Source organism: Schistocerca americana, chromosome 1 (genome assembly GCF_021461395.2).
Source record: "Schistocerca americana isolate TAMUIC-IGC-003095 chromosome 1, iqSchAmer2.1, whole genome shotgun sequence".
Classification (NCBI taxonomy): Eukaryota; Metazoa; Arthropoda; class Insecta; order Orthoptera; family Acrididae; genus Schistocerca; species Schistocerca americana.
Window position 1 is genome coordinate 654,871,720 of NC_060119.1, and position 25,209 is coordinate 654,896,928.

At 40.0% G+C, this 25,209-nt stretch overlaps 1 protein-coding gene across 1 annotated transcript in view; it reads right to left on the reverse strand.

Moving 5' to 3' along the window:
• Nucleotides 1–25,209, reverse strand: part of LOC124625802 (exosome complex exonuclease RRP44) — a 150,077-nt gene that overhangs the window by 92,075 nt on the left and 32,793 nt on the right. Inside the window, exon 5 of the mRNA XM_047149269.1 lies at nt 6,469–6,701. Within this exon, the coding sequence (XP_047005225.1) occupies nt 6,469–6,701 (233 nt within the window). The remainder of the gene's footprint in view (nt 1–6,468; nt 6,702–25,209) is intronic.

Genomic DNA, 25,209 nt, shown 5'->3' on the forward strand with positions numbered 1-25,209 from the left:
CAGAGGAAACAAAAGGAAAACAAACTAGCTATAATTAAGCACAAGTGAATAGTAATATGGTGAAATATTTCGAGATTCAAATAATCTATAACATGCCAAATACACTTTCATTATGCCGAATAAAACCAGGACAGATTATATCACAATATTTTAATTGATGCAGAACTCAACTTGGCTCACTGAAAATGAGCTTCAGACAAACTACACAAACCAAATAAAAATAGATGAAATCCACAATTTACAATACCAGTTAGTAGCAAAGGAAAATCAAAAAACAAAGAGCAACAACAGTAGCTGGTGAAAAAAAAAATAGCACAACAATAGTTGGTGAAAAAAAATTAGCACAAGAGAGTTAAAAGTCAACATATAAACCAACAGAAGTAAGCTGAAGAAGAGTTCTGGTTACCAGTTGCTTGTATTAAAGCATCTTAGTCACTTCCTAAGAAATTTTAACAACTCCCCCCTTCCGATCCGAAGATGGCCAGATACCTATTGATATAAACAGTTTTTCTTAGGTTAAGATGCTGTAGTGTTGCAATTGACATTACTCACAATGTAAAATAAACATTGTCGCTCAGTATCAAGCTTAATAAATGAGAGAAATCACAAAAATAGTCACATGTACAAGTTATCTGAAGACGAATATGTTGAGAAAAAGCCTAGCAATGGTAAAATATGAGTGGCATCAAATAAATAATTCAGCACTTCTTTTCCTCTCAGTTTCAGTTGAAAAAATGCGGAATTTGTTGTGGGACACCACGGAATACTCCCGCTTCAGTCCCTACACTTTTATGAAACACCGATAGGTGGCAGCATTATACGTGGCCTTCAAAATGGCATCTCTAATGAAGATGCATTTCAAGCAGACTGCTGTCATTTAGTTTCTTTTGGTGAAAATCAGAGCATTGCAGATACACATAGGCACTTGTTGGATGTCTACGGAGACCTGGCAGTGAACAAAAGCTTGGTGAGGCATTGGGCGAGGCGTCTGTCATCATCGCAACAAAGTCACGTAAACCTGTCTGATCATCACGTGTCGGCCGGCCGCACACAGCTGTGACTCCTGCAGTGTTGCAACATACGAACACACTTGTTTAAGGTGATAGAAGGATTGCAATCAAATTCCTCGCAGCTCAACTGGATGTCTCTGTTGGCAGTGCTTGACACTCTCATCCGCCCATCGGGGTACTCAAAAGTGTGCGCCCTCTGGGTTCCTTGTCACCTAACAAAAGGCAACAAAGAGCAATAAAGGACCATGTGTGTGGAATTGCTTGTGCATTATGAGGCTGGGCATGACAATTTTTTGTTGAACATAGGCACAGGCAATGAAACATGGGTTCAACACTTTGAACCAGAAACAAAACAGCAATAATCGACTGGTGCCATGCAAGCTCTCCTCCAAAGAAAATGCTGAGAAACACACCCTCAGTCAGTAAAGTAATGGTGATGGACTTCTGGAACTCTGATGTCCTCCCTCACGGTGCAACGATCAACTCTAAAGTGTATTGTAGTACACACCAGAAACTGAAGAAATGACTTCAGCATCTTCACTGCCACAAAAATGCAAACAAACTTCTCCTTCTCCATTACGACACAACAACTCACACAGAGCTGCACACCCAAGAGGAGCCCACAAAAATTCACTGGACTGTTCTTCCTCAACCACCCTACAGCCCAGATCTTGCACCTTCCTTCCATCTATTTGGTCCAATGAAGGACGCACTCTGCGGGAAGCAATACGTAGATAATGGAGAGGTTTTTGATGCAGCAAGATGTTGGCTCTGACGCCGACCAGGAGAGTGATATCATGCGGGCATACATGCCCTCCCAATGAGGTAGTAAGGTGGTGAGGCCATCACATTGAATGGAGATTATGTTGAAAAATATGGTTTTCTAGCCACAAAAAACGAAATGAGTGAGGTGTATTGGAATCCCCAATTAAAACAAACCTGATTTCAGATTATACGGATTGCATTATTTACTGAATACCCTTGTAATGCCCAAATAAAAGAGGGTGTCTGCAGATTTCATTTCTGCTTCACTATCAACTGTTAATCAAAATAAATTTTCAAACAGTAGTTGCAAAAGAGTACACAACACAGAGGAGAAATGGGCACGAAAGGCCAACAAAGGAAATCAAATGACTGAAAAAGGAAGAGGAAAGGGCAGCAAAGATGAATGCTAAGATCCAAGAGAAAAAAAAAAAAAAAAAAAAAAAAAAAAAAACAATTTGCTGAAATGAGAAACGGTTGAAATAAAAAGATAGTTTCACAATTTGAAACGAAACTATGGCTAGAAAAAACAGTATTTGTGTAGCATATCATCTACACACACACATTTAATTCCATATCACAACAAATTGATTTTACAACAAATGTTTAGATGAATTGTTTTGACTTCCTTTGAAGATGGCCTTCGGTGTAGGTTGAAACTACTGAAACTGTAGTTTCTTTGTTCCCTGTGCTGCCTTTGGTACAGCAGACTACAAAATGCTGCTACATAAAATTGGCACACTAGAAATAAGGAGTGTAGAAAAAAAATGACTTCATTTATATCTGAAAAAGATTATGCAATGGGTGGAGAACTCTCAAACAAAATCCAATACCACCATAACACACCTTTACAACCCAGAATACATCTCTACTGCAAACCCTCAAGGAGGTGTGATGAGCTCAATACTCTTCTTGATACATAAAATTATTAATGCCAGTGTCAAACTTAGCATTGTTTTGTGATGACAGTAACATTTGAATTCGCGATAAGCCACCAACTGCACAAAGGGACAAAGCTGAAGAAACACTCATGCATCTGGCAGGTGTACAAGTACAAAATGTGGATTTCAGACAACAGATGTCACATCAGTGCAGTTTGTGCTATAAAGATTTGACACCGCACAATTTTGTTGTGCCATCAACAAGTGACAGATGTGCACCAATGATAAATTGGATAAGTGCTTGCTTAGTGTTGTGTTGTATTCAATATGTCGAAATTTATACTGAACAAGAGCATTCATGGACAGCATTAATTTTTTGTTTTCATTTGAAGAAAACTGTTGCTCGATCATACTGATTTCTTTGAGAAGCTTGTGGTGACCATGCTTCATCACAAGATATGTTTGAACGATGGTTTCAGCATTTCAAAAATGGTGACTTCGAGGTTGCAAGCCAGGAATGTGGGAAACCACCAAAAAAATATGAAGATGTGGAATTTGAAGCTCTGTTGAACGAAGATGATTTGCAAACACAAAAACAAGTCGCAGAGCAATTGGGTATTAGTTAACAATCTGTTTCCAGTAGACTACAAGAGTGGGGAAAGATTCAGAAAACTGGTAGATGGGTACCACACAAGTTGAATAACAGGCAAATGGAAAAGTGCGAAAAAACATGTGATATTTTACTCACTCAGTATGAAAGGAAGTCATTTTTACATCAAATAGTTACAGAGGATGAAAAGTGGATTTACCTTGAGAGTCCCAAGTGCAAAAAATCATAGGTACACCCGGGCACACCATCCACATTGACTGCAAGACCAAATCACTTTGGCAAAAAGTCAATGCTCTGTGTTTGATTGGATCAGAGGGGCATGGTCTATTACAAGCAGTTAAACCCTGTGTAAATGGTTAATACTAATGTTAACAACAACACCGCTTGAAAAAAGGCCACAATACCAAAAGAGGCAAGACAGTCATTTTTCTTCATGACAATGCTCCTTCACATATAGAAAAACTGATTCACGACACATTGGAAGGACTCGACTAGGAACTTCTACCCCATGCTGCCTACTCACCAGATTTGGCTCCTTCCGATTACTACTTTTTTGTATTGATGCATCATGCACTTGCTGAGCAATGCTTTAGCTGTTATGAAGATGTAAAAAAAAAAAAAAAAGGCTCGATGAATGGTTCACAGCAAAAGGGGAAAACTGTTACTGGTGTGGTATTTACAAATTGCCTGAAAGATGGGAAAAATGTTTAACAAACGATGGAGCATACTTTTGGCAAAGCACTATTTATCATTATTCTGAATTTAACATGTTTTTTTGGACAACAAATCAGCATTTCATACTTGTACACCAGATATGCAAGTAGATACCAGACAGCAAATTAACCCAACAGGGAAAGAAAAACCATCCACAGTATTTTTTAAAAAAAGCATCTACCAACAGTATTAATTTCCAAGAAAGCAGAATATCCAACAGTAACACTCCAAAAGTGAAAGATGAGCTCAGAGAATTTGTATCAAAAACACAGAATTTATATCAAGAACAAAATTTCTAGGGTGCATGTCAACTCACAGCTAAAGTGGACTCAGCATATTAGTGTCCTCAGGAAGCGACCAGCTTCAGCACGCTGGGCACTTTTAATAATAAATTCAGTGTGTACAACCTCATGTACCAGAACATCATCTTTTGTACCTGTCCATTCTGAAATTAATTATGACATATCCTACAGGGAACAAATGAGTACACAAACACTCTTTAGGCTAAAAAGGGGGTGTAGGAGTTATAACAAAAAGTAGCAAGAGAACTCACTGCATTGGGTTGTTTAAATGTGGGGGAAATTTGACTGTTTCCTGTGAATACTATGCGCGCAAACAAAGTTGACACTGGGCGCGGTGGCTGATGGGAACAACCATAAAGGCATTTCCCATTTACAGTCGCTTCCATCAACCAGTGCACCGAGTGTCAACTTTGTCTGCATGAATAATACATTCTGCAGACAGTGATCCATGTAAAGAAAGTCATCAACCAGTACACAACAAACAGGTCTCTACATGAACATGGAACCATATCCAGCTATCTCCCACGTCTCAGTATGAAAAACAAAACAATAACCAAAAATAGTATGAGATATAATGGAATTAAATCATACAACAATCTTCCACAAGTGATCAAAAGACAAAAGAGAGCTGATCAAAGACGAAAGTGAAATGTACGCCTTCAGGAACATCCTAAAAAATTACCTGTTTTCACATTATCAAGGATTACCTTAAATGTAAACTATTCTGCCAATTATTACTTAACTGATATGATTAAGAGATGTTTTACAATACATTCACAAGAATAGTGAAATACTCTGTACAAATATATGATATAGTAAAGTAAATAATGTATGTATTTATTAATGTGCCTGTGCTTATCTAACTTTATGTATTTATGTGTCTGTATTATGAACATTTACCCATACAATTTATACTGTCACAGATAGATAAATAAATAAATAAATAAATTTCAGTAATGGTAGCAGCTCCTTCCACACACACATGCAACAAGTTAGTATCATGAGGAGCAATATGGACTGCGATTTCATGACACAGCAAACCACATTTACCTAATATGGTCATATGCTCTCATTAAAACTCCGTAACAATATCATACTTCACATTCCTGCTTTGATAGGACACACTGACATGCAGACAACATGTCCAGATAATGAAACACAATGCAAATTTCTTCTCTGCAGTCTTCAAATATATAACTAATAGAAGCATTTTGTTTTGTTACTCTGTAAGTAAATCAACATTTATATGTTTCTTTCAGAGTTTCAAAATGCACATTACTTTTGCTGAGTTTACTCTGGGAAACTGTGGTACATTCAAAAGCAAGTTTGCAGTTTGCTAAGTAACTACACTAGTAACAGTTTTTATGTGTTTCCAACATCGTATTACACAACCTTCTACAGTACAATAATAATTTCTGACCCAAGCTGTCGGAATTGGCAGTCACATGTGTGTGAGGAGTGGTTGCTTGTGTGTACGAATGGTATTTGTTCCTTTGTTTCTCTTTTGCTGATGAAGGCCAAAAACTTTGTGTAAGTGTCTTTTAATTGTGCCTGCTAGCAACATTACATGTCTCCTTTATGATGAATAGCAATCAATCTCTTCCTATATTGTTAATTTTAAAAAGAGACATAGAGAATTATGAAAGTATAATTACATTATTTCTTAATTTTAATACTTAGTTTCTATTACAAGTTGTACAGAAAGACTTAATTTCTGAGAAAAACTCTGTGTTGCATAACGTGACAAAAAGTCACATATTGATCAGGTCTATTATCTAAAGCATTTGTAAAACACAGGCTTTTGGTATAAAAGAGTCACAATATGAAAGAACAGTCAATCAATATGATTTATTTTCTGTGTTTCCATTACTGTTAAATTTCAATTTCAATTCACTGATACAGTGTTGCTTGTATGCAAAGTAAAAACAGAAAAATTATAGCAGCTTACATGGTAATACACAAAAACTTAGGAAAGTTAAGGTAAGATGCATTACAACACTCTTGGCTATGAATGAGCTTAGTAGATATACTCTAATCGTAATGTAAATCTAATTGCAACTTAACACTAAAAATAAAGTAAAAAGTAAGCATGCACACACACACGTGTGCACACACGTGCGCACACACACACACACACACACACACACACACACACACACACACACACACAATTACACTTAGTATCTTACCGACTTTTCGTAGCTTTCTACATTTACACTTCCTTCCAAACAGTTTTCACGAGATGCATAAAAAGTACCCGAATGATACTTTCCAGCTTTAATCCCTCTTTGAATTTCAGCCAAACTTAGATGTTTTGGAAACAGTGCCTTTCCTTTATCATCAAAAGACCGCATTTGATCCAAGCTCACCATCTTGTCTTGGAGCTCAGGGCAATCAACCAGACTACCGACATATTGTCTGACTGGGAAAAGAAGTTCATATACAAACATTTGTATTATTGTAGTAATAGAACAAAGTAACTTAAAAATACAGCAATTGAACAAACTGAAAGTAGCAACAAGAATGCTGCATTTTGAGGTGATATTGAAAATATTATAGCACAGGGGCAGTGTGACCGAGGGCTGACATAAAATACTGTGTGGTGTTATGTGAAGTTGTGTGCACGGTCCACACGCTCAGTTTGACAGAGAATGAATGTGTAACTGTTGCACCAAGTTCCATGATTGAGAAGGTTTTGTCCATCATGACTACAGTCCTCTGGGCCACTTCGTTCACAGCCTAAATGCACTTCACATGTTGAGTAGTGCAATACAATGCAGACACAATGAACACATAGGTATCAATGCTGGAACATAATTTATTGAATATATGTCGTTATGTTTCCAGCTAGCAAATGCAACCTGCCAGAATGGATGCTCTCCATTCTGTAGACACAACATTGTCCTCATTAGCTCTAGGATAAATCACAGACATCAGAGCAGGTAAGTTTACAGGATATTATACAATTTAATCATATGTCACTGTGTCATCCAATTTTTGACAGTTTTCATTTTCTCCACTACAATCATTTACTTTACTTAGTCCAATATTTCATCAATTAACACACTAAATTAACAAGACAGACTTTTAGCATGTTGCATTATATTTTGTATCTTTTTCATTCTTCAATCACTTATATCACTTAAGTGTAAAATTATTGATTTTTCAAGCCATACATTCCTGTTATTTAAAATAACAAAAACCTCAGCAGTCAGTCTGGATGAAGTAGCCCACCATAATATACCTGCCATCAGTCCTAAGGTATAAGACTGTAACAAATAAGGCAGTTACTCTACAAATTCCAGCAAAGATACACTGATCAGCCAAAACATTATGACCACAAACCTACTATTGATACACACTCATCCAGTTGATAGCAGCATCACCTGGCAAGGAGTGACTGCTAGTCAGACACATGCACAGTGCATGTAGTATCAGTGAGCATACTGTCCGCGTGTGGACTGGGGAAGGTGTGCAATCTATCTGAGTTTGACCACGGGCAGATTCTGATGGCCCAGAGGCTCGGCATGAGCATATGGGAAACTGCACGACTTGTCGAATGTTCAAGTAGTGCTGTGGTGAGTGCCTCTAACGTGTGGTGAAAATATATCTAGATGTCGTGGTGTTGGGTGGCCACCCTTCACTATAGATGTTGGACATCATAGGCTGAGTAGACTGGTTAACAGGACAGGTGGCGAACTGTGGTGGAACTAACATCAGACTTTAATGCTGAGCAGAGTACAAGTGTGTCTGAAGACACAGGGAACCAAACACTCCTAACGATGAACCCCCGCAGTCAATGAACCATGCATGTGCTAATGTTAACACCATGACATCGGCAACTACTACTGAAATAGACATGTGACCATTGCCACTGGACATTGGTGCAGTAGCACAGCATTTCATGGTCTGACGAATCCCAATTCCTTCTTCATCATGCTGAGGGAGGGTGTGAATCCATCATCTTCCAAGGGAAGAGCTCTTTGACGACTGTACTGTGGGATGATTACAAGGTGGTGGTGGCTCCATTATGCTCTAGGGAACATCCCCGTGGGCATCCATGGGTCCAGTGGAGCTCGTGCAAGGCACCATGATGGTCAACAAGTATCATACACTGGTTGCAGACCACGTACACCCCTTCATGACAATCATGTTTCCAGCGGCAGTGGTATTTTTCAACATGATAATACACCATGTCACCAGGCCAGGAGTGTGATGGAGTAGCTCAAGGAAAACAAGTGGTGAGCTCTAATTAATGTGCTGGTCCCCCAATTTGCCAGATCTAATCTTGATCGAACGCATCTGGGATGTGATTGAACAACGCATCAGAGCTCATCACCTCCCCCTCCGGAATTTATGGGAATTAGGTGACTTGTGTGTGCAGATATGGTACCAACTGTCCCCAGCGAACTGCCAAGGCCTCACTGCTTCCATGCCAAGACTCATTGCCACTGTTATCCATGCCACAGGTGGACATACCGGCCACTAGGTAAGTGGTCATAATGATCTGGCTAATCAGTATATGTATTACTTTTGGGAATGGAGCTGCTTCTTTCACTGTCATTTTGGCTGGGACATTAAAGTAATTTTCCAAGGGATTTTCACATGGTCTAGATGCATATTAGTTATAGAAGTTGGTGTTTTGCACAAATGTTGTTCCATTGAGCACCCATACTGTTGTGATAATTTCTGTATCCCAGAAAATAGTTGCCTGTTGGGCTTTTGGTTGATTTGATAGCTGATGTCTTTTAGAATCATGTTTTTCTGTGAATGAATTAAAAAGGGTAAGCTCTAGGTTTTATTCTGACAAACACCATCATCATACTTAATTAAATCATAAGACAGATGTAATTTTACCATCAAATCCCAGCGGTATATTTCTGTGACTGTGATTTTCCTCTCAAATAATCTGTGGGATGGCTATGGAGATATGGTGTCTATCCATCGTAAATGTTTAGGCCAATAATGACAGACACACTGGTAATGTTCAGTATACTGGTCTCAGATTGTGTGCATTGCTTGTCTGATACAGGTCATACCATAACAACTCCATATTGTTGATGCCTGCCTTTCAAAGATCATTTTTGAACCTGTTGTTGTTGTTGTGGTCTTCAGTCCTGAGACTGGTTTGATGCAGCTCTCCATGCTATTCTATCCTGTGCAAGCTTTTTCATCTCCCAGTACCTACTGCAACCTACATCCTTCTGAATCTGCTTAGTGTATTCATCTCTTGGTCTCCCTCTACGATTTTTACCCTCCACGCTGCCCTCCAATACTAAATTGGTGATCCCTTGATGCCTTAGAACATGTCCTACCAATCGATCCCTTATTCTGGTCAAGTTGTGCCACAAACTTCTCTTCTCCCCAATCCTATTCAATACTTCCTCATTAGTTATGTGATCTACCCATCTAATCTTCAGCATTCTTCTGTAGCACCACATTTTGAAAGCTTCTATTCTCTTCTTGTCCAAACCATTTATCGTCCATGTTTCACTTCCATACATGGCTACACTCCATACAAATACTTTCAGAAATGACTTCCTGACACTTAAATCTATACTCGATGTTAACAAATTTCTCTTCTTCAGAAACGCTTTCCTTGCCATTGCCAGCCTACATTCTATATCCTCTCTACTTCGACCATCATTAGTTATTTTGCTCCCCAAATAGCAAAACTCCTTTACTACTTTAAGTGCCTCATTTCCTAATCTAATTCCCTCAGCATCACCCGACTTAATTAGACTACATTCCATTATCCTTGTTTTGCTTTTGTTGATGTTCATCTTATATCCTCCTTTCAAGACACTGTCCATTCCATTCAACTGCTCTTCCAAGTCCTTTGCTGTCTCTGACAGAATTACAATGCCATCGGCGAACCTCAATGTTTTTATTTCTTCTCCATGAATTTTAATACCTACTCCAAATTTTTCTTTTGTTTCCTTTACTGCTTGCTCAATATACAGATTGAACAACATCGGGGAGAGGCTACAACCCTGTCTTACTCCCTTCCCAACCACTGCTTCCCTTTCATGTCCCTCGACTCTTATAACTGCCATCTGGTTTCTGTACAAATTGTACATAGCCTTTCGCTCCCTGTATTTTACACCTGCCACCTTTAGAATTTGAAAGAGAGTATTCCAGTCAACATTGTCAAAAGCTTTCTCTAAGCCTACAAATGCTAGAAACGTAGGTTTGCCTTTCCTTAATCTTTCTTCTAAGATAAGTCGTAAGTTCAGTATTGCCTCACGTGTTCCAGTGTTTCTACGGAATCCAAACTGATCTTCCCCGAGGTCGGCTTCTACTAGTTTTTCCATTCGTCTGTAAAGAATTCGTGTTAGTATTTTACAGCTGTGACTTATTAAACTGATAGTTCGGTAATTTTCACATCTGTCAACACTTGCTTTCTTTGGGATTGGAATTATTATATTCTTCTTGAAGTCTGAGGGTATTTCGCCCGTTTCATACATCTTGCTCACCAGATGGTAGAGTTTTGTGAGGACTGGCTCTCCCAGGGCCGTCAGTAGTTCCAATGGAATGTTGTCTACTCCGGGGGCCTTGTTTCGACTCAGGTCTTTCAGTGCTCTGTCAAACTCTTCACGCAGTATCGTATCTCCCATTTCATCTTCATCTACATCCTCTTCCATTTCCATAATATTGTCCCCAAGTACATCGCCCTTGTATAGACCCTCTATATACTCCTTCCACCTATCTGCTTTCCCTTCTTTGCTCAGAACTGGGTTTCCATCTGAGCTCTTGATATTCATACAAGTGGTTCTCTTCTCTCCAAAGGTCTCTTTAATTTTCCTGTAGGCAGTATCTATCTTACCCCTAGTGAGACAAGCCTCTACATCCTTACATTTGTCCTCTAGCCATCCCTGCTTAGCCATTTTGCACTTCCTGTCGATCTCATTTTTGAGACGTTTGTATTCCTTTTTGCCTGCTTCATTTACTGCATTTTTATATTTTCTCCTTTCATCAATTAAATTCAATATTTCTTCTGTTACCCAAGGATTTCTACTAGCCCTCGTCTTTTTACCTACTTGATCCTCTGCTGCCTTCGCTACTTCATCCCTCAAAGCTACCCATTCTTCTTCTACTGTATTTCTTTCCCCCATTCCTGTCAATTGTTCCCTTATGCTCTCCCGGAAACTCTGTACAACCTCTGGTTCTTTCAGTTTATTCAGGTCCCATCTCCTTAAATTCCCACCTTTTTGCAGTTTCTTCAGTTTTAATCTACAGGTCATAACCAATAGATTGTGGTCAGAGTCCACATCTGCCACTGGAAATGTCTTACAATTTAAAACCTGGTTCCTAAATCTCTGTCTTACCATTATATAATCTATCTGATACCTTTTAGTATCTCCAGGGTTCTTCCATGTATACAACCTTCTTTCATGATTCTTAAACCAAGTGTTAGCTATGATTATGTTGTGCTCTGTGCAAAATTCTACCAGGCGGCTTCCTCTTTCATTTCTTAGCCCCAATCCATATTCACCTACTATGTTTCCTTCTCTCCCTTTTCCTACACTCGAATTCCAGTCACGCATGACTATTAAATTTTCGTCTCCCTTCAGAATCTGAATAATTTCTTTTATTTCATCATACATTTCTTCAATTTCTTCATCATTGAACCTAGAGAGCAATAATTTTTGGTGTAATATGGAAGATTATTCTTAAGTGGCATTTCTTGAGGAGTCAGTCAAATTTTAATAAAATATTCCTAACATACGTAGGAAAACATGTATATTTGAAACTCTCCTGCTGTTTTTCTTGAATGTATATTTTGAATATAAGTTACTTTTTAGTGAGCTCCGAATCTGATGCTTGGAGTTTCCACTCTCCTTCAAACCTGCCTGAATAAGTTTTGGCTGATCTTGAATGCTATTTTTGTTTGCAGTAGTGTGCACCCAAAGCACTAATGTTCTGTGAATGAAAAGTAGTTGGAGATAAGCTTATGTTGGCATGAAGAAGTAATACCTCAGTCAGAAAATGACATGTTCTCAGCCAAAAAAATCAGTGGAGGAAGCAATAACAAATGGCATCATTCTGAAAACATATTAGATATTCAGGTATGTTGTACAAACTCAAAACAAAGACATTTACAAGAAGTTGTCATAAAGTTTTAATTATCATCTCAAAAAATAAAAGTTATGTAATTAAATTTATTAAATTTACTGTTTGCTGGTACATAGTGAAATCCCCATCCCTTACTACCGTAGCATGCCACTAGAGTAGCCAGAACAAAGTGCTGCTGTGAACTGATAAGGTGAAGTATCATGCAGTAGTTCGTTTTCTGCGGCTACAATCCACGCTGAGTTGATATAGTGTAAAATGCACCATCACATCACATTAGTGTTGTCAGCAAATGCTGAATGATACAGAATGAAATGGCAGACCATCTTTCTGTGAAGAACAGGTAATCGCAAGAAAAATAGAAGAGCTAGTGATCAAAGACTGGCATATGACAACTAAGATTACAGTGGACCAAGTGAAATTCAGTCATGGATCAGTTTTCAAAACCTTGCGCAATATTGTCAACATACGAAAGGTTTCTGCCCACGTGGTTCTGCAAACGCTCATACTTATTCAAAAAACCTGCTGAACCGAAGAAACAACATAAATGCTGCAGATGTTTCACTATGGGTCCCAAATATTTGAGCAATGTTCTAGAATGGGTAACATGAGGGATTTGTAAGCATTCTCCTTTGTAGACTAAGTACACTTTTCCAGTATTCTACCAATAAACCAAAGTATGTATTTATTTGAATTTTAGCAAAGTCTGTCAGTTGCTTTACCTGTAACTGAGCAAGCCTATACCATCATTTCATTTCATGTGCTGACAGAGTATTACACCCAGGTATTTGTATGAGTTGGTCAATTCCAACTGTGACTCATTGATATTATAGTCCTACGATAGCATATTTTTTGGTTGGTGAAGTGCACAATTTTACATTTCTGAACAGTTAAACCAAGATACAGCAATCTTTGCACTACTCTGAAAACTTATCAAGAACTGACTGAATATTTAAGCAGCTTCTTTCAGACTCTACTTCATTATAGATAACTGCATCATCTGGAAAAAGTCTGAGGTTACTATTAATATTGTCTGCAGGGTCATTAACACACAACATAAACAGCAAGGGTCCCAACACACATTCCTGGGGCACATCTGAAGTTACTTCTACAACTGACAAGACTCTCTATTCAAGATAACATGCTATGTCCTCCCTATCAAAAAGTCCTCAGGCCAGTCACAAATTTCACTTGATAACTCACATGACTGAACTTTTGACAATTAGTGTAAGTGTGGTGCTGAGTCAAATGCTTTTTGGAATTCAAGAAATACTGCATCTACCTGACTGTCTTGATCCAAAATTTTCAGTACGTTTTGTGCGAAAAGTGCAAGTTGGCTTTCACGTGACTGATGTTTTTGGAATCTATGCTTGCTGGCATTAAGGAGGCTATTATGTTCAAGATACCTAATTATGTTTGAACTCAAATATATGTGCTAAGGTTTTACAACAAACTGGTGTCAAAGATATTGGACAGTAATTTTGGGGATCACTTCTCCTGCCATTCTTGTAGACGAGTGTTACCTGTGCTTTCTGTGTGTGGTTTTTTGTTCAAGAGATCTACGACAGATTATATTTAGACAATGGGCTAACACAGCTATAAATTCAATATAGAATCTGGTAGGGATTTCATCAGCACCTGAAGCATTGTTAAATTTTAATGATTTCAGCTGTTTCTCAACACCACTGACAGTAAAACTGATTTCACTCATCTTTCCAGTGGTACTAGGATTAAACTGGGGCAGTTCTGTGTTTTCCTTTGCAAAGGAACATTTGAAAACAGAGTCAAGAATTACAGTTTTTGTTTTGCTACCCTCAATTTCAGTTACTGTTTCATTCAATAGTGTTAGGGCATTAACTTTGGTGCCACCAACAACCATTACATATGACCAGAATTTCTTTGGGATTTGTGAAAGACCATTTGACAATATTCTGCTACAGTAGTCACTGAAAGCTTTGCGCATCGCTCTCTTGACAGCCAAACATGTTTCATTCTATCTATAGTCATATGCTTTGTTTGACATCCGTTATGCAGTAGTCTCTGTTTCTTTAGAATTTTCTTTACAGTGACTGTATACCATGGAGAGTCCCTCCCGTTATGAACTGTTCTACTGGGTACATACCTATCCAGTGTTTAGTCAACTACTCTTTTAAACTTTGGATGTAGTTCCTCTACATTCTCCTTCCCCATGCTGAAAGTTTGAAGTTTCTCACTGAGATACGACATTACCGATTTTTTATCTAGTTTACTGAACATATACAAGGTGCGTCCCTTAAGTAATGCGACCAAATTCATAAAAGATCATTTATTGAATATATTCGTACAAATAATCAAAAATTTTCAAAATAGCATCCTCTTGCGTCGATACACTTCTGGAGGCAGTTTTTCCATACCTGGAAGGCATCCTGGAATGCCTTTTCCGGAATGTCCTTTACAGCTGATGTAACATGTGCCTGGATGCTTTCAATCGTGTCCCAATGTTTTCCATTCATGACTCCTTTTAACCGAGGAAACAAAAAAAAAGTCTGTGGGAGCCAGGTCAGAACTGTAGGGAGGCTGGGGAACTAATGGGATCTTGGTCCTGGCCAGGAAGTCATTGACAATGAAAGCACTGTGACTCGGCGCGTTGTCGTGGTGAACTTTCCAGGTGTCCTTGATGTAGCTTCGGCAGCGTGAGAACCTCCTTTTCAGTCTTTTGAGCACTTCCAAGTAGAAAGCTGAGTCACTGTAGTCCCAGTAGGGGCAATGCCTCTGACGTCAAAGAAGACAATGAGCATGGTTTTGATCCTGGACTTGCTTATGCGTGCCTTCTTGGGATGGGGCGACGATGGGGTGTGCCACTCTGAACTCTGCCTTTTTGTTTCAGGGTCGTACTCAAAAATCCACGACTCATCACCAGTGATAACTGAGTTTAAAAAATGAGGATCATTTTCACACCGTTCCAACAGTTCTTGGCACCGAAGCACTCACATGTGCTTGTGTTCGTTGGTCAACATTTTTAGGACAAGTTTGGCACACACCTTTCTCATGTTCAAATCTTCAGTCACAATGCGGAAAACGGTTGTTTTTGATGTGTTTAGAGTTTGTAGTATCAACTGAAGGCTCAGCTGTCTGTCAGAGTTCAAACAATTGCGCACACGTGTCACATTTTTGTAAACTTGTGCGGTTAATGGCCGTCCACTGCGAGGCTCATCGGTGATCTCCTCTCGGCCCTCCATGAACGACTTGTGTCATTGGAAAACTTGTGATTTGGAAAAGCAATCAGTCCCAAAGGCATGCTGAAGTAATGGAAACTTTTCGGTCCCAAGTTTAATGCAAAATTTGATAGCATACCATTGCTCTACAGAATGATCTACTGTGCCGTGTTACATAAACTCAAAACAGGGTTGACATAAACGCATGTCCTGACTCTCCAGCAGCTCACAGCTGAATGAGACAAAGAGCGTTTTGAAGCTAACACCCCCCTCCACTTAGCCCAGCCAGTTACAACATGCTGTGGTGTATCGTTGCGTCAGAAAAAAATTTGTCGCATTACTTATGGAACGCACTCTGTATATCTTTTTGCTTGTTTTAGTTTCCCTTTCTACTTTAGTAATCATTGTTGCCACAACTGTGTCATGGCCACTGATACCAGTTTGTCACCCAACACTGAGTCTTGTGCAAACAATCTCACATGCAGCTTTAGTTTCTATCTCGCTGTACTTAGGTTTCTTGTCTACTGCAACAAATACACCACTTCCATTTGCCATTAGATCATCTTTTTGATATACACTTAAATTTTCCCCAAAAATCTCACTGCTACCATTTTAGATTTCAATCAGTTTTCTGTACCTTGGATTGTGTGAACTTCACTGCTTTTCAGGACCACTTCAAACTCTGGAACTTTGTTGAGAATGCTTAGGCAGTTGACCACTAGGATTTTAATACTCTCATCTGCAAGAGGCATTCCTTTCAATCTTACACTTGTACTTCTCAGTTTCCTACAACTATCATTATCTGGAATGGACGGAGAATCGTGTAATCTAAAACATGGTGCTAACATGTTACATTCATAATGGGCAAATTGTCATAGGAGCATACTATCAAAATATCCACTAGTTTACAGGAGGCTTTTGAGACGAAGCAGCCAAGGAGACGCTTTTGCTCCATGACAACACCACAGTTCACTCTGCACAGGACAAAATCATACATATTACTTCTTTAAAGAGTCAAATTTCTCCCCCCCCCCCCCACCCCCACCCCCCCCCACCCAAAAAAAAAAAAATTCTCCTGACACGGGCCCCAGGACTTCTTACTCTTTCCCTCAGCAAAGAAACAACTGTGTGACAGCCATTTCCAAAAGGGCAAAGTCTCAATTTTTGAGGCGTGACATTTCCTGAATAGCCAAAATATAAATTTCAGCAATCAGAATCTCCACCAGCACATATATCATTGGGAAAAATGTGTCACATTGAAGAGTGAATATGTACAGGAGGACTAACATCATCATCAAATTTTATGAATGTAGTTTGATTATTTTCAAAATAAATTTTTCTTATTACCACTCGTACTGCAACATTTGAGAGATGTGTCACTTTAATAACTACAGTTTGCTTACAGTGCTGTGACCAGATGTTCTGTGCTTTCATTGATTATTTGTTTTTTTGTTGTTATATTATTGGCACTGCTTTATTATTTTACATTGAAGTTTTGATTTTTTTCAGTGCTTTCATTGCAGTCGCTAACTCTGTGTATGGGGGCGGAGGGTGAGGGAGGGATGGAGGGAGGGGGGATGAGGGAAAGAGGAGAGGAAGGTTGGTTGGTTGGTTGTTTCGGGGAAGGAGACCAGACAACGAGGTCATCGGTCTCATCGGATTAGGGAAGGACGGGGAAGGAAGTCGGCCGTGCCCTTTGAAAGGAACCATCCCGGCATTTGCCTGGAGCGATTTAGGGAAACCACGGAACACCTAAATCAGGATGGCCAGACGCGGGATTTGAACCGTCGTCCTCCCGAATACGAGTCCAGTGTCTAACCACTGCGCCACCTCGCTCGGTGAGGAGAGGAAGGGAGGGAGGGAAAGAGGGAGAGCTGTTCAAAAACAGAACTTACAGACTCTCATCATGATCACTTCCTACTTTGTTCCTCACCTTTCTCATATGTCAGGTATTAAGAGAAGAGATACAGCATCTTACGGCAGCCAGAATTGTCAGACTGATTAAGCAAGAGATAATAGCCATGAATGTCAACACCATACATCAGGAGACAATGGAAATGTTGAAGAAGAGATGTATCAGTCTTTAGCGCCAACCTCTCTCACAAGTCAAATGCGCCAAAAATAATGGACTTGGCAATGCTGACTTACGCCACAGCCATCAAATGATAACCCAACACCCAATGCTGGTATCCTCAGCCAGGTATAACAACCCGCAGGAGAACAAACATTTGAAGGAGAGAGGACAACACAACGGTATACTTTCAATGTAGAGACCTTGGGCACGTTGTCTGCTACTGCAGAGAAAGGAGAGGAGTTTTCAATGACTACCAGGCGGCCAGACAGCAACCATCACAACAGATCTACTCACACCAGTCAACTACAGATGATTACTGTCCACCAACATGCTGCAGCTGTTCCCCAGAACCTTGCCTAGTGTATCAGGATAACTAAATGAGGCAACTATCTATGGAGGTGAGGCCACCACAGACGAAAATCGTTCAAGCATAGCCATCACCAAACATTAGAAAATCTCATAGGCATAATCATTGATGGCCAAGCTATTAGTCAACTTAGGGGCTTCATTTTCTAAAATATCATCTGTTTATCATCATCAGGTAAAGGAGATTATGTTCTGTGATAGAAAGTAATTGTGCTGAAAGTCACAAATGGGAACTATGCCTAGCCAGTAGGATCATGTATTGCAAGAATGACTATAAATGACAGAACACAGTCCTTTCAGTTTGTCGTTTTAACAGAATGTAGTCATTAAGTTTTTCTTGGATGGAACTTCTTGCAGGTATCACAAGCAGTCACAGACTGTGGGAGATCAGACTGGTTAAGCTATTCTAACAAGCAAACATAACAAAGATTGCTCAGGGACAGTTGTTTGCCGCTGAAGACTTTGTTATCCTGCCATCATCAACAAGACATGTTCCAGTCGGCAGGCTACATACTCAATAAACAGTCACGCTTTTTTTGATTGCAAAAAGCTACTCAGGCGCACAAAACAGTATGCACTGTAGGTGGTAAAGGAGAACTTGGGATCAAAAATTGGTACACGCAGCCACAACTCATCCCTAAAGGTGTGTGTGTGTGTGTGTGTGTGTGTGTGTGTGTGTGGGCACACGCACGCGTGTATTTTCTATGGGGAGGCCCGAATCAATCCAAGATGAGCAGTTTAGTGTCATCAATGAAGAATAATGCGCTGTTGGCACTACAGACAATGCTGGGGAGGAAGCTACTATTGAACTGCCAATAGAATCTGGCCTGACTGACAAACAACGTCAACAAATGACCGCCGTTCTGCACCAATTTTTGGATGCTTTCAAATCCGGAGGGAGAACAGAAAGACCAAGTAGCCCACAGTAAAGCATCATATCAATATGCAGGACACCTAGAATTAGCCAGTTTTCATACAAAGTAAAGCCTGCTGAACAGTGGAAAATCCAGGAGGAAGTGGAAAAGATGTTGTAAGATGACATCACTGGACTTTCAGAGAGTCTTCTGTCCCCTCCTGTGGTCCTCATGAAGGAGGAGGATGGCACATAGTATTCCTGCATCAACTACCAACAACTGAACAATACCACACAAAAAAGATGTCTATCCACTGTATAGTAAAGGATAACAACAGTAAATATTTTTATAGTATTCTGCTTCCACCATTTTAACTTAGCCTCAGGCATTTATGTAAACTACTCCGCAGTACGTGTGGTTGGCTCCTACACTATTATGCTGAGCTAGGGAGGCCACTATGGTATTGCTGAGTGAGAGATGCCAACTTTCTGCCAGAAACCTGCCAATGGGAGGACCAGGTTCCATCATGTGGGGTACATAAGGGGTCAGTGAGGTAGCAGCCGCAACAGTGGGTCACGCTCTTGCCTGCCAGCTTCCTTACCCTCTTGACGTGTCCACCAGTCCTTCCTATTGAGGGCAAAATGTCCTTTCCACAGCATGTGAGGTTCGTTCCATGACTGTAGCCAGTTTTCATGAATACTATAACCATTAGTGGTAGTTCTTGGGAATAAAACCCTTTCTCACAGCCGCTCCAATGCCACCACCTCCTTCGCCGCCACTGATGCCGTTTCCGCCTTTGCCACCCCCAACACAAATGCCGCCGCTGCTGCCATCTCGAGTAATGTGTCACTGTCATGCATTCTGCCAGTTAACAACTCCGGCAAACTTCTGCTGAAGGATCTTTCCATCGCCTAGAATACATCTGTTTGGTCTCAATTCCAGTTTTGTAACCATGCTTGATTTACGTCCTTGCCCACCAGTGGAGAGGACTGAATCGGCTCTCGATGCTGCAACTGTGGCCCCAAACAAGCCTGATCGCATTACTTTACAGCAACAGCAGGTAAGAACCCTGTCACATGAAAAAATAGAGCTACAAGAACACCTTCATGAGATAACTTGTGAACATGAAGCCAGAGTTGCTGATAATGCGGCAACTGTGGTCAATTCAAGAGCCTCTAAAGTTGAAACAGAAAAATTAGTACCAGTTATAGCCAACACGCTTCCAGACGTAACTTTTGCAACTTCTAGAAAGCCCAAGCAAAAATGTAACAATGTTTTGGCAAAACATCAGGGACATGGGACATATATGCGCATGGCCAGACCATTTTTTGGTTAAATGTCACCAAGCTGAAACTTTCAGGCGATGCGCGAACTTATGTTGAATCAGTAGATGCATTGTGAGAAGCACTCATTTTCGAATTCTTGGAAAAGGGGTTAGCACAGCACTACTCTGACAAGCATGGGGTTAGCTATTACTGCGATTGGTTGTCCACCCTTACACATAAAAGCAGGGAGGACTTCAAAATATTTGCAGACAGAATTAGGGCAGTATCTTGTTGCACATACACCATAGGAAGGGATAATACATGTAATGAGTGTTAATCAAAGAAACTGAAGCGAGAGCAAACAATGTATTCATATGTGGAATCAATTCACATATAGGGAGTGAGGTAATGGTAGCCTCCCCCACTCCCTCACATGAAGTGCTCAGGCTTGCTCTTTAACACGAGGAAATGGGAAGACTTGTATCAAACCTCCGCACATGTCAGCGAAGCGCGACGTGTGTTTATGAACGACACGAATTGCCAGAGATGAGGAAAGCCTAACAGTGTGGCCAAACTCTGCTGGGCTTCCTGTTGTAAGAAATGCCATACCGTCGGACACGAACAGGATCACTGTCTGCAAAATAGGTGGCCAAATTCCCCCAAGAGGAACATTCCAGCAGCAACAAAAGAAATAATCAGTCAAACAGGAGTACTACTCCACAGGATATGAACCCTATAAAAAGGGGAGAGCCCACTGAGGTGGCAAGTTTATTTTTAGAGGGGAAGCTCAGAAGGAAGACTGTCGAAATTCTTGTGGTTATCAGAGCTCAGTTTAGCGTTCTTTTTGTTTCTAATAATAACAAGTGTGTGCTAAAACTGCCACACTACAATATAAGTGGACTTGGAGACGAGATGATCATTCCTGCAGGCACTTGTATAACAGACCTGCACACTGAAGGGAAAAAGTATGTCTTTGATATGGAAGTAGTGAGGAAGCACAGATGGGATTTTGACATCATCCTGGGGTACGATATCCTAACATGCTATCAGGCTGTGATAGATTACAGGATGTGGACTGTTCAGTTCAATTGTACACACCAATGTCCGGACAGTGAGTATATGTTTCATACACGAGAAACCTGTGAAGGGGGGCCTACCTCACAAGTTCCAACTGAACCGCATAAATGGGTGTTGAAAACTATCACACCTGTAACAATTAGCAGTAGAACGGAAAAAGTTCTCTGGGTTGAAGTGAAATATTGGGTACCACCAAGATCAGACTTTCTGGTTAACCTGCTCTCCCAGATTGACTTTCTTGACAGACTGCAAATCCACGTTAAGAGAGGTCTAAGTAGACCCAAAGTAAAAAGTAACAGGTTTCAAATATCTGTGTGTGTGTTGACAATTTTGGTCAATGGGATGTTGACATCCCTCATGGCACAATACCAGCCAGTGGTGAAGAAGTTATGCAAAAAGAAGTTTCGAATCAAAAACAGTGTCAGGAGAAAAGACGTAAGCAGTTACTTGTGAGGAAGGTTTGCACATTAGCACCTTCGATAAGAAATCAGTTGAAAGAGAAGTTGGCACATTTGCCGGAGTCAGAGCAAAATCTTATCTTTTGTATCCAGTTTTAGAGGAATATGCATAGTTATTCGATGAAAGGCAATACTTGTCAACAAGTGACCTCATACAACACGAAATGCCCACGGGACATGCTAGACCAATAGTGCAGAAGCCATATCATTTACCCCATCAATTACAACCTGCTGTTGAGGATACAATTCAACAGCAATTGGCTGCAGGGATAATTCAACCCTTTGCAAGCCCTTGTGCCTGTCCAAGTGTAATTGTGTGTGTGTGTGGGGGGGGGGGGGGGGGGGGAGATCGATCACTGGGGAGAAAAACTATCGTCCAAGTGTCAATATGAAAACGGTAAACAAGGTTACCACACCAACACCTACCCTTTGACACATATCGATGAGACCTTAGACAGGTTAGGAAATTCCAAATACTTTAACACCCTAGGCACGCATTCTGGATATCATCAGATTCTGATTGCACTACAACATAGACCTAAAGCTGCTTTTGTGGTCCCATCTGTATGAATTCTTACGCTTGCCTTTTGGTCTGCCACTTTTCAAACATTTGTCGATTTGTTATTGAGAGGTTTAAAGCCAACTATGTGGCTTGTGCTCTCGATGACATCATAATTTTTGCAAAAACAGTGGAAGAGCATGCCGAAAGAGTAAGAAATGTATTGTCTAGATTGCAAAGTGCACACTTGAGTTTAAAGCCAGAAAATTTTCTTTTGCGCAGTCACAGGTTCAGTACCTGGGGCATATGCTTAGTTCAGATGCAGTTAACCCAGATCGTAGGTTAACTGAAGCAGTGGATAATTTTCCAAGCCCAAGAAATGTCAAAGAATTACAATGTTTCCTAGGTTTAGTCAACTATTATAGGCATTTTGAGCAGGATTATGCTACAATAGCACAACCATAAACAAAATTACTAAAGAAAGATGCAGTATTTGAATGGACAGATGAGTGCAAAGCAGCAATGAGAAAAATTAAAGAAATTTTGACTAGCACTCCTTCACTAATAGATCCAGATTTTGAAAAAACTTTTTATTCTTTCAATGGATGCCTCAGATTACACTGTTGGGGCTGTTTTAAGTCAGGAATATAATGGTGAGGAAAGACCAATTGGTTATGCCTCCGGACAAATGAATTTAGCATAAATTAATTACAGGAATACCAAGAAAGAGTTGCTACCTCTCATGTTTGGAACAAATTCTTTAAAGTGTTACTTGTATGAATGTCATTTCACTGTGATCACAGACCACACTGCTTTAGTATGGATGTTAAGTTTAAAATATCCCAGTAGTCGCATGACCAGATGGGTATTAAAATTGTCAGAATATGATTACACTGTTCAGCATAAGCCTGCTGCCTGCACAACAGTTCCAACAGCCTAAGCAGAAAGGTTAGAGTTGCACAAACAGATGACGTCTCCATAGAAGAATTGAAAGAATCACAAGAGACAGATGTAGAATGCCATCTCCATGCATCACTTTCTGATTTTATTACAGAAGATGGTACACAATATCACAAGACCCCATTGGCTACCTGAGTGGTAATACCCAAAGAACTGCAACAACAAATAATAGCACAGTGTTATGACAGTTTACAGGCCCGCCACATTGAATGACGAGCCATGAATGCAAGAATAGCCGCAAATTACAAGTGGAGAGATCGACAAACCAACGTTACGAAGTATATAAAAAATTGTCTGCCTTGCATGCACAGAGCACCTCCATGAAGGGCTACAGTTCTTTTACAAACATTACCTGGAGCATCGAAACCATTTCAGATTGTGGCCCTGGATATTTGCGGCCTGTTTCCACAAAGCACCAAGAATAATAAATATATATTATCAATTATTGGTCACTTTTCAAGGTACTGAATTTTGATACCACTTGCGCTTATGACCACTGAAACTGTTACTTGTGCCTGTGTCAATCACTTGGTACTGCCTTTCAGAAGTCCCGACGCAATACTCACTGACCAAGGCTCAAATTTTATGTCGGCACTGTTTGCACAAGTTTGAAAAATGTTACAAATCAAAAAATGGCAAACTATACACTTTTACCCTACAGCCAACAGTCACCTAGAGCGAGTGCACAAAATTACTGTGCAAATGCTATCGTATTATGCAGGGAAGACGCTGTTAGATTGGGATGGATATGTAGGATTTGCCACCTAAGAGTACAATAGTTGCGTCTGTGAGGCAATGGGATGCTCTCAATATGAAGCAATCTATGGGAGACCCGTGAACTCACCCTTTGAGATTGACAAATTGCTCCCTGATGTCAACATACATGAAGTGAAAAGGCAAGCCCACCATCTCAAAGTCATATGGAACCAAGTTAAATGCAATAATTTCAAAGCCACACTAAAACAGCTAGAACTCAGCAACAAAGGGTCTAACCTCCCTCAATATAAACCCAGTGATTTGGTATTGCTCCAAAATCCTATAGTAAAAAAGCAACAAACTAAGAAGTTCACTTCTCACCATGAGGGCCCCTTCCCTCTACTGTTCATTACCGGTGAATGCCAAAATTCAGTAACCTGATCGTACTACAATATTACACTTTGATCAGCTAAAGCCGTATCACGGTCCTTCTGTGCCATCTCAAGCAGTACTGCCTACTTCTATCCTAAAGTCACTCCCACAGATAAAGGTGTCACTGCAACAAAGCAGAAAAAGAAGAACGATAGGGTGTTACCAGCACATCCTTGCTATGCTTTAAGAAACAAGCATCCTTACACCCTGAGGTACAGGGACTAAACAAGAAAGATATAGTGATGCGACTGTCACAACAGGATAAGAAAGAGAAGAATCATTTACTTATTTGCCTGTATCTATAAAAGTACAGCAATAGCAGGACAGAACTGAGTGCAACAGAGGTGCATGCTGTTCCGCTAAAACCAAAAAATTGTAAGGATAGCTTATGCTCTTTTATGCCTCTATTTGTGTCACGTTATAAGTCGTAATGTTAAGATCAGAAGCCACAGCAGAGGAAAATGATAAGATTTAAGTCATGAGAACTAGCTGATAAGCGAGCTAATCAGTTAATGCTTTTTGAGTTGCAGCAAATTTCTGCCTGTTACAGGAAAATGTGAAAGTGTGAGTAAGTTTGTTATACTGCAATCACAAGTTACAATGTTAGATATTGCCTATCACTTACATTTGGCCATGAACAGAAAAGCTAAAGAGAATAAGTTATTATGAATCCACAGTAACACACTGGTTAACTTTAATTAACGCAGACCCAGGAAGACAAAAGACCCCCATGAGGTATACAGGAAACCGAGTCAGTTTGCATAATGTCACTAAAATTGAAATAGATGCTAAATGTATGAAAAGGCCTCTCAAATGCTCAACAGTAATCCATTTCTCAGAAACACATGTGGTCACAAGTCAATACAACGTGTTAGATACACATGAAGAACAGAAGTTATTTCCACTCAAGAGTCAGTCAGAAACTACTTCTTGTGCCATAATCTGAAGACCTAGAAAATGAAGAGTAAGTCAATTGCCTACT